This window comes from Pseudophryne corroboree, chromosome 1, assembly GCF_028390025.1.
Source record: "Pseudophryne corroboree isolate aPseCor3 chromosome 1, aPseCor3.hap2, whole genome shotgun sequence".
Taxonomy (NCBI): Eukaryota; Metazoa; Chordata; class Amphibia; order Anura; family Myobatrachidae; genus Pseudophryne; species Pseudophryne corroboree.
In genome coordinates this window covers 781690870-781701782 of record NC_086444.1, presented here as the reverse complement: position 1 = coordinate 781701782, position 10913 = coordinate 781690870, and the positions used below count along the sequence as shown (strand labels likewise).

Genomic DNA, 10913 nt, shown 5'->3' with positions numbered 1-10913 from the left:
CGGTTAGGTGAGATGTCTGAAGCCACCACAGAAGGGAGTTCCTGGCTTTTGGTCACAGATGTATCCTGTGATGCATGTGAAGATGCTATCCAGACCACTTGTCCAACAGATCCAGCTGGAAGGGTCTTACGTGAAACCTTCCATACAGTAGAGCCTTGTAAGAGGCTACCATCCTTCCCAAGAGGCGAATGCAAAGATGCAACAAAATCCAGGATGGCTTTAGGATGTACCACACCATTGATTGGATCACCAATGCCTTGTCCCTTGGAAGGAACACTCTCTGTGTTTCCGCATCCAGAATCATTCCCATGAAAGGTAGCCTCCGTGTCGGTTCCAGATGAAATTTTGGCAGGTCCAGAATCCACCCATGATTCTGGAGTAATCGGGTTGACAGGGCAATGCTGTGCAACAGCTTTTCCCTGGACGGAGCCTTGATCAGCAGGTCATCCAGGTACAGAATAATGTTTACTCCCTGCATGCGGAGGAGAAACATCATCTCTGCCATTTCCTTGGTGCCATGGAGAGGCCACATGGGCCTGGAACTGGTAGTGACAGCCCAGTAGAGCAAACCTTAGATAAGCCGGTTGAGGTGGCCAAATTGGTACATGAAGGTATGCATCCTTGATGTCCGGAGACACCAGGAATTCCCCTTCCACCAGACCTGAGATCACCGCTCTCAGAGACTCCATCTTGAATTTGAACACCCGTAAGTATGGGTTCAGTGACTTGAGGTTTAAAATGGGCCTTACTGAACCGTCCGGTTTCGGCACCACAAACAGGTTGGAACCCTTGTGGTGTAGGCGAGGTGGAACTGGAACAATGACCTGCGTCTTAACCAGTTTTTGAACTGCTGCCTGTAAGGTCAAACTTGCTTCTGGAGAAGCTGGTAAGCCAGATTTGAAGAATCTGGGAGGTGGGAGTTCCTGAAACTCCAGTCTTTATCCCCGTGCAATGAGATGTTTGACCCAGGGATCCTGGCAAGAAGTTGCCCATACGTGACTGAAATAACGTAACTGGGCTCCCACCTGCCTGTCTTCTAGGCAGTGAGGTCCACCATCATGCTGAAGGCTTTGAGGAAACAGCCCCTGAGGTATGCTCCTGAGAACCTGCAGTAGCGGGTTTTCTGGGTTTACTTCTATTACCCCTGAAGGCTGTAGAGGAACCCCTGGATTTGCCTTTAAGTTTTGCTGTCCGAAAGGACTGCAGAGTTGGAGCAGAGTAGGTTTTCCTAGCTGGTGTTGCTGAGGAAGTAAGATATGTAGATTTACCCGCCGTAGCCTTGGCCACTTAGCCACTTATCCAGTTTATCTCCAAAAACTGAACGGTAGGCTTTCCACAGCCTTTCTGGACTCTGGATCCTCAGTCCATTGGCGTAGCCACAAGCTCCTGTGTGCCAACACTGCCATGGCAGAGGTGCGTGCGTTGAGTAAACCAACTTCTTTTAAGACTTCCACCATAAAGTTAGCAGAATCTTGGATATGCTGCAAGAGTAAAATAATATCGTCCCTGGTTAAGGAATCTAAACCATCAGATTACCTGACCATTTAGCAATGTTCCGAGTGATCCATGTGTGGTGACTGGGTGAGTCTTTCCTTACCTCCGTTCGCTGGATGCAACTCTGGAGAATATTGGTACTTTGTTTCCGGTGAATGAGGAGGCAACTACACTTCAATGAAAGGAATAACAATTTTCCAACTGCATCTGTTTTATTAACTATTGAATTGTGGATGAATCTCAAATATCAAATGCCGTTAATATACTTTTGTGTACCTGAATGTCAATTGCAGATAATTAACTTTTATGTAAACAACTATTACTCTAGCAATAGAACGATTACAACATAGCAATCGCCAAAAAGGCATAGAATTGCATCAACACTTATGAAACACTTAGGTCGTCCACAGCTTTTCCAAGTATGGGATACACTGCTTCACAAGGACCAACCAGCCCATTAGGTTATGTAAATAACAATTCACTAAGACGAACCGCAGCAATACCACTAATACTGGAAGGCGGCACTATTCACCAATAAACGCTCACTTTGTATGCAAAACCACAATATTTATACAATACTTCTCTAACTTCAATACTAACTTCACATATTTGTGAATGACCTTGATACACCAAATTATGTCTCTACTGGGTACCCAATGGTGCGAGGTATGTTCAGATCAACCCGGGTTGTCATTTGACCTGTGCACAAGTGTTTACTGAGGCGTCCTTTTGCGTAGATTAAATATCTCTCGAGCAACGTGTATCCTTTTCCTGTTATTAACTCTCTCTCTGGGGCATCAGTTATGCAGGAGACCTGATGCTGGTACAGGTAAATATCTGCACACAACCTGGGTTTATCCCAAATACAGTCACTAGGTGGCGCTGTCTCTCCACAAATCAGTGTAAGTAGTGATATGTGAACTCCCAACTAGGCTAATAGTCCTCCTGGGTAGCCCCTCTCCCCTCTTCTTACAAGAGAGTCAGTGTTTTGTAGCCCTCCAATTAGTATACAGTCCCAGTAGAGGGAGAGGTGCGTAATCTGGTTTGGTCAGTCTATCTCGTTAGGTTTGACAGTGGAGTAAGGGCTCTGTGGACTCCTTTTTAACCCTACAGAGTACTCTAGGAACAGAGTAAATGAGCAGGGGTGGTCCTAATTCACAGGTGCTGACAATAGGGGTTGCGATGGTGTCCCAGACACACGTGGCATGGTGACTATCAGTGTCTTTCCCCGACTCTTTCCAAAATGTGGTGTCTCACCAGTATGTGCAGTCTTCACCGCTGTGCATGTGGCTGCTCCTTGTCTGCGAAGTGCTCCACGGGTTGTGCGGTCACCGAACTCCCAAACTCTGCTCCGTTTCTCCCGCTGGGGTGTCGCCCACACCCGGCGTTGTATGGCTGGCTGTGTCACTGGGACCTTTGCCAGCAGCACTGCCCCAGCTAGCCACCAATCACTAGGGCAGTCAGTTATCCTGTCAGCCTTGTCACCTTACCAGCTCACTCTCCTGCCTCCTTCCATGCTGCTGCACTCCTCACACTGAGGGGGAGATGTACTAAGCCTGAAAAGTGATAAATTTCACAGTGATAAACTGCCAGCCAATCAGCTCCTAACTACCATGTCACTGGCTGTGTTTGAAAAATGACAGTTAGGAGCCGATTGGCTGGTACTTTATCATCGTGATATTTATCACTTTTCAAGGCTTAGTACATCAGGCCCTGAGTCTTTAAAATCCACCTTTTCCTGCTCTTCCACCAGCCAATCCAATCTCCTCTCACCAGTCTGTCAATCAAACCTCTGGGTAGGTCCCGCTCCTCCTCTAATCCTTAAAGGCACCAGGATACATTATCTCCAGTAAGTCATGTACTTTTATCTACAGCATGCAGGCCTTACTAATGGGCTGTTCAGGGACCCTGCAGGGTACCACACATGCACAAGCAATAGTGGGTCTCTGGGCCACCCCAGTGGATGTATATAAAGATTGAGAGTGGTCTCAATCTTGCGGTCAGCTGCGTCCCTTAAGGACGCTGCCACGGGAACCGGTAAGACTATCTTACACGATAACCTGGATATAGATGCATCCACAATTGGCGGGTTTTCCCATTTCTTCCTATCATCCAAAGGAAAAGAAAAGGAAGAAATCAACCTTTTAGGGATTTGAATTTTTTTGTCAGGGTTTACCCATGCCTCTTCATAGAGGGCGTTTAATTCCTTTGAAGCGGGGAAAGTAGCTGAGGATTTCTTTTTAGTATTAAAATAAGATTCCTCCTCCACCTCCTCTGTCTTGTCAGGAATGTGCATGACAGTTCTGATAGCCTCAATGATGTACAACATCCCCCTCACCCGCGTCCACTTCACCCTCCTCTGGATCCGACGTATCAGGATCAGTATCACCCTGCATGATTTGGGCCAGAGTACGATTTTGTGGGCAAATGGCAAGGGCTTGGGGTGGAGGTATGGAAGCTGAGTCTCTATTCATCAGGTCATCCATAGACTGCCGTAAGAACTGTGTCTCCTTCTCATTATGAGACAGTTTAATAGAAATATTAGAAATCATACTTTTAATATAAGCCAACCACGGGTGTTCAGCCCCACTGGGCTGGGAGTGAGCACTATCCTGAGTACAGGGTAGTGAGTCCCCAGGGGATGATAGACATTCTGCTGTACAAGACACACAGTCCCTGGACATGATTGGATAGGGACACCCACACACACACACACAGACAATGGGTGAAAGCACAGTATATGTAGGCAGGGTCCTCAGAGAGACACAGAAGCCAGAGCCAGCCACACAGCGCCCCTTTAGCAATAGTAATACTAAGCTGGGTTGCAAGAACTAAGCACCTGAGTAGTGCTTACAGTCTTAACACTGCTCCCCACCTTCACTAAGATCCCCTGGTACCGCTGAGGAGACTTGGAGTCCTTGTGGTGGAGCTGCACTTCCATGTGAGTGCTGTCTGACCGAGCTACAGAGGGAAATGGCACTGGAGACCTGTGAGATTCGCTCTGAGTGAAGCCCCGCCCCCTGTAATGGCGTGCGGCTTCCCGCAATTTTTATACTGGCCCTGAGGTAAAAAGTGTGCCTTACCAGGTGGCTCAGCATGCCCCTCATAGCGTGACCCGCCGCAGCGTGTGTCCTCTGAGCCTCCCCGGACCGCAGCCTGTACTCAGAGCTGCGCTCCTACCGTAGTGCCACCATTCCTGCCGGTGACCTGCTAACCGGGACTCCGGCGCCATACTCACCACTCTTCTGTATTCAGGCTCTGTTAGAGGGTGGCGGCATGCTGCGGGAGGGTACGCTGCACCATGGCTTGGCTTGCGAATGGCTCCCTCAGGAGCTCAGTGTCCTGTCAGCAGAGAAATGGGACCATTAACTCTAAGGAAGTTGGGCCGTTCTCCCCCCTAAGTCCCACGAAGCAGTCAGGCAGTTGCCTAAACAGCCCTGACTGAAATTGAAAATAAAAGTAGAAAACTCTTCAGTAGCTCTCCAAAGCGTGACCGTCTCCTCCGGGTACATTTTCTAAACTGAGTCTGGTAGGAGGGGCATAGAGGGAGGAGCCAGACACACTATTTCTTAAAGTGCCCATGGCTCCTAGTGGACCCGTCGATACCCCATTGTACTAATGTGGACCCCAGTATCCTCTAGGACGTAAGAGAAAGGTCTATCTATCTATCTATCTATCTATCTATATACATAAACACACACACACATACAGAGGGAACATGGGAGGTGAGACTACACCTAATGGCTACTGAATGGAAACCAGTCCACATGGCTGGGGGCAGACAAGTGTGTATCCAGCCCATGTTGGGTTGTGAAGCCAGACAGGCTGCAGTGGCAGTTGAAGAGCTCAGTGAAACAGAGAGCCAGTGGGGGCCAGAAAGCCAGTGTCTAAACTTACAGGAGGCTGGGAAGACCATAAATATCTGTGACTGGGCATATGTTGTTGTGATGAAACCCAGGCCAGTGGTCCTTGAGTGTGAGAAGGCCGTGTTTAAACCTGCGAGAGGCAATGACTACTTTGAGAAGGCCGGGAGGGGCCTTTCCTGTGAAGGACAGGACTGAGACTTTTGTGATGCTGCCCAGTATACGGTAGTGAGAGTGTGGTTCAATAGATCTACAGTAAACAGACAGTTAATAGGTGAATCCCAAATTGTCATCATGCCAAAGGTTGATGGTATCAAAAGTTCAACAGGGTCAAATGGTCGACATAGAAAAGGTCAACAGGGTCAAAAGGTCGACATGAAAAGGCGCACACAAAAATGGTCAACACAAGTTTTTTTGTGTCATTTTGTTTTTGTTTTACCATATTTTTGTCAAATTAGTGGAAATGTGTTCAGAACCTTAGGGAGCATCTTTTCCTTGTCATGCTTTGGTCGAGTTACTTTTCCTAATTGTAGGTCACGTGGATGGTAAATAATGTGGAAAAAAAAATTGTGTCGACCATATGTGTGTCAACCATTGTCATGTCAACCTTTTAAACATTTCAACCTTAAGCACTGTCTACCTATTGGGGTTAATTCAGACTTGATCGTAGCTGCAAATTTGTTAGCAGTTGGGCAAAAGCATGTGCACTGCAGGGGGGGGGGGGGCAGTTATAACATATGCCGAGAGGGCAGATTTGAGTGGGGTGTGTTCAAACTGAAATCTAAATTGCAGTGTAAAAATAAAGCAGGCAGTATTTACTTTGCACAGAAACAAAATAACCCACCCAAATCTAACTCTCTCTGCAAATGTTATATCTGCACCCCCCCTGCAGTGCACATGGTTTTGCCCAACTGCTAACAAATTTGCTGCTACGATCAGGTCTGATTTACCCCCATTACCTGTTAACCTTGAGCATGTCAACCATTAGGTAACTATTGTGATTGGAATCACATAGAAGGTGTATAATCCAACACACTTTATTTTCCCCTCAAGCAGGATAAATCTTTACATGCAGGTTTTGCAGGTCAGGTTTTACAGGCCAGGGCTGTAACTAGGTGTGTGCAGTGGTGCCTTGCCCACAGCACAACTGCACTGTGAGCACACCATCTGGCAGCACCACCCACACGGCCACTGACTGCTCCCTCTCACAGCCTCCTGCATGCAGGGGGAGTTTCTGATGATTTTTTTATGTAAAGAAGCCAGAGCCACAGGCCTCTATTTAAGCCCCACATCCTGTGGAATTTGTCACCGCCCCTTCAAAGATCCTCGAATTGTGGGTTGTGTACTTGTGCTGTGTGTCTTGGCACTTGACAGCTGCTGTAACCTCCGACTGCCACAATCCCTCCATTGGCTGCTGCATCCTATTACTACAGCCCGGTCCTCTTCCTGGAGGCACTTGTAAGTGATATTATTCCAAAAATACTTATCTCTGCCGTAATGAGTAAAATGGGGCTCTTTCTGCTGTAATGTGTAAAAGGGGACTCTACCTGCCATATTATGAAAAAGGGGACTCTACCTGCCATAATGTGTAAAAGGGGACTCTATCTTGAGTAAAGTGTAAAAGTAAACTCTAATTGCTGTAATGTGTAAAAGGGGACTCTACCTGCCGTAATGTGTAAAAGAGGACTCTACCTGGAGTAATGTGTACATGGGGACTCTAGTTGCTGTAATGTGTACATTGGGACTCTACCTGCCGTAATGTGTAAAAAGGGACACTACCTACCATACTTTGTAAAAGTGGACTCTACCTGCCATACTGTGTAAAAGGGGGCTCTACCTGCCTTAATGTATAAAAGGGCACTCTACCTGCCATACGGTGTAAAAAGGGAACTCTACCTGCTGTAATGTGTAAAAGGGGATTCTACCTGCCGTAATGTGTAAAAGGGGTCTCTACCTGCCATACTGTGTAAATAGGAACTCTACCTGACATAATGTGTAAAAGGGGATTCCACCTGCTGTAATGTGTAAAAGGTCACTCTACTTGCTGTAATGTGTAAAAGAAAACTCTACCTGCCATGTTTTATAAAAGGGCACTCTACCTGCCATACCGTGTAAAAAGTGAACTCTACCTGCCATAATGTGTAAAAAGTGATTCTACCTGCCATAATGTATAAAAGAAAACTCTACCTGCCATACTTTGTAATCGGGGGCTCTACCTGCCATAATGTGTAAAAGTGGACTCTGCCTGCCTTACTGTGTAAAAGGGGGCTCTACCTGCCATAATGTATAAAAGGGAACTATACCTGCTGTAATGTGTGAAAGGGGATTCTACCTGCCATACTGTGAAAATAGGAACTCTACCTGCCATAATGTGTAAAAGGGGATTCCACCTGCTGTAATGTGTAAAAGGTCACTCTACCTGCTGTAATGTGTAAAAGAAAAGTTTACCTGCCGTACTTTGTAAAAGGGGACTCTGCCTGCCATATTTTATAAAAGGGCACTATACCTGCCATGCTGTGTAAAAAGTGAACGCTGCCTGCCATAATGTGTAAAAAGTGATTCTACCTGCCATAATGTGTAAAAGGAGACTCTACCTGCCATAATGTGTAAAAGGGTACTCTACCTGCCATAATGTGTAAAAGGGTACTCTATCTGTTGTACTGTGTGGAAGGGAGCTCTACCTGCCGTAATGTGTAAAAGGGGACTCTACCTGCTGTACTGTGTAAAACGGAACTCTACCTGTGTAACGTGTAAAAGGGGACTCTACCTGTCGTAATGTGTAAAAGGAAGCTCTGCCTGCTGTAATGTGTAAAAGGGGACTCTTTCTGCTGTAATGTGTAAAAGGGAGCTCTGTCATCTATAATGTGTAAAATGGGGCTCTACCTGGTGTAATGTGTGTAAGTGTCGCTACAAGAAATTATGTGCCACTGGCTGATCACTACTTCCAGTTTCAATAGCTTGCTCAATTGCAGATCGATGCATTGTCATTCTTTCACGCAAAGTCCTCTCTGTCTTTCCTACGTAACTGAGACCACATGGACAGGTTATGATGTATATAATAAACTTTGTGAAACATGTAACCCTATGATTCATTTTAATTGGTTTACTGCTCAGGGGATGGTTGAAACTGCAGTTTGCTCAATTAAAGCTTGTCTTTCAAATCAAGTTAAATTGTGTTTAATTACATTAGCCACTTCTAAGAATTTCTTCATAGATTTATTCAATAATCTCCTGAGCCATTTACCTCACTGCATGTCCCTGATATATAGTCATACAGTACTATGCCTTTAAACCAGGACACTCATGAGTCACACAGATTATTTGGCTGAATAAAACCTAGTGAAATGCAGGCTTGAAGTCACCCAGCCACAGAATATGTGAAATTCATTAGTGTCCTGGTTTAAGGGACAGTTTGGTAAGCCTATATACAGTATATAGTTGTAAGATATAAATTTTTCAAACATCAGATCACAACCATCGGGACTCCGGAAACCATTGCGACCATCATGACTTTGGAATACCTCCCAACATGACCCTCTCCAGGAGGGACACACTGCTCTGCTCCTGGACTTCCCTCTTAATTTATGATTGCCAGCATCTGTGTTGAACAGGTTACTGGATAAGAACGGTGTTCAGCACAGGTGCTGACAATCATACATTTAGAGAAAAGTCCAGGAGCAGAGCATTCTGTCCCTCCTGGAGAGGGTCATGTTGGGAGGTATGCTTTGGCTTCCCAAGTGGCTACTCATCTGAGTAGCTGCCAGCTACACAATGGGGAAGGTGGTAATTTACATGTATACTGGGCGGATGCTCCTCTGTGCATCAGCCAGGTGTGTGTGTGTGGGCAGGGTCCTGCCATGCTGACCAATCAGCAGTGATCGGCAGCATGGCAGACAACTGGGGGAGGGTGTGGCGAGTCAGAGTGGCAAGGAGGTCTCTCTGTGATTGGCAGCTGCTGGAAGATTATTTACATTGGCAGCCAACCACTCTGTGTATCTGATTGGTTGAATCATTTGCAACCAGATCAGATAATGCACTGCCTGGTGTGATCTCAAACAATGCAACCATGCCAGGCAAGTAAGTGGTTAATTACTTGTAATTGTCCAGAATATGCATCCAAAACTCAGGCTTTATTGAATCTTCCCCTAAACATATCCCTGTTTCTAAAGTATTGGCCCTCATTCCGAGTTGATCGCTCGCTAGCTGCTTTTAGCAGCATTGCAAACGCTAGGCCGCCGCCCTCTGGGAGTGTATCTTAGCTTAGCAGAATAGCGAACAAAAGATTGCAGAATTGCTACTAAATATTTTCTTGCAGTTTCTGAGTAGCTCGAGACCTACTCCTAGATTGCGATCAGCTCGGTCCGTTTAGTTCCTGGTTTGAAGTCACAAGCACGCCCTGCGTTCGGCCAGCCACTCCTCCGTTTCTCCAGACACTCCCACGTTTTTCCCTGACATGCCTGCGTTTTTTAGCACACTCCCGGAAAACGATCAGTTACCACCCCTTTCCTGTCAATCACTCACCGATCAGCAGTGTGACTTAAAAGTGCCGCAGGATCCACAGCAAATCTACTAAGTTTTGTGTAAAATAACTTAGCGCATGTGCGCTGCATACCATGCGCATGCGCATTTAGCAACAAATTGCAGCATAGCGAAAATCGGCAACGAGCGAACAACTCGGAATGACGACCATTGTGAGAACCAATTGCCTTTAAAATAAGAAAAAAGTGGAAATAAATACTGTATTGCAATCAGACTTTTTTTTTATCACCCGGTATACACATTATACTTTACAAGTATTGCACAGCTGACATTACAATTCCAAAATACTGTGTCTCTCAGTGGGATGTACTAGGCTTGTAGCCATTTAAGGTTGATTAAGGCTACTGGGAGGGTTGGGTAACTTTTGTGAAGTGAAGACTACTAGTAAAAGTTACATTCCTATCTAGACAGGGTTGAAGAAAGACGTACAAATGTCTACTGCTGGGAAAGTAAGCAGAAAACAGCAAGTTTATTAGTAATTTGTTGCTTTAGTTTCATTAATATATATATATATACATTATGCATCAGATTAGTATCATAATTATGTACTAGCATGAGAATATTGTATTTAAATGTTAATTCATTCAAAGCAACTATTCGTTTCTGGGGGGTTTTCATAGAAGGTAATGTTCATTTAATATTATAGGGGTATTAATCAAAGCTTGGAGAATGCTTGGCTTTTTATCGATCAGCTCCTAACTATTATTTTTCATGCACAGCCTGTAAAATATAAGGTAAAAACTGATTGACTAGTGCTTTATCTCACAATATTATCACTCTTCAAGTTAAATAGTAAATAAGATATAGGTACAGCAGAGGTTCTGTAATGCGGTCCTCAAGGCACTCCAGGTTTTAAGTTTATCCATGCTTGGCCACAGGCACATTAATTAGCACCTCAGTCAATTTGTTCTAACCATCTGTGCTGAGCAATGGATATATCTAAAACCTGGACTGTTGGGGTGCTTGAAGACCACATTTGAGAACCTCTGAGTTACAGGCTTTCATGTAGGGGAACTA

General features: G+C 45.4%; 1 protein-coding gene across 3 annotated transcripts in view; it reads left to right on the top strand.

Annotated features, from left to right (window-relative positions):
• The window catches only part of LOC134910224 (alcohol dehydrogenase 1-like), a 158640-nt gene that overhangs the window by 95097 nt on the left and 52630 nt on the right, over positions 1-10913 (top strand). Inside the window, exon 1 of one of the 3 annotated variants that reach the window (XM_063918025.1) lies at positions 10239-10345. The exons of the other annotated variants lie outside the window; for them this stretch is intronic. Within the exon in view, the coding sequence (XP_063774095.1) occupies positions 10328-10345 (18 nt within the window). The 5' untranslated portion in view covers positions 10239-10327. Of the gene's footprint in view, positions 1-10238; positions 10346-10913 lie in introns of those variants that run through there. 3 annotated transcript variants of the gene reach the window in all.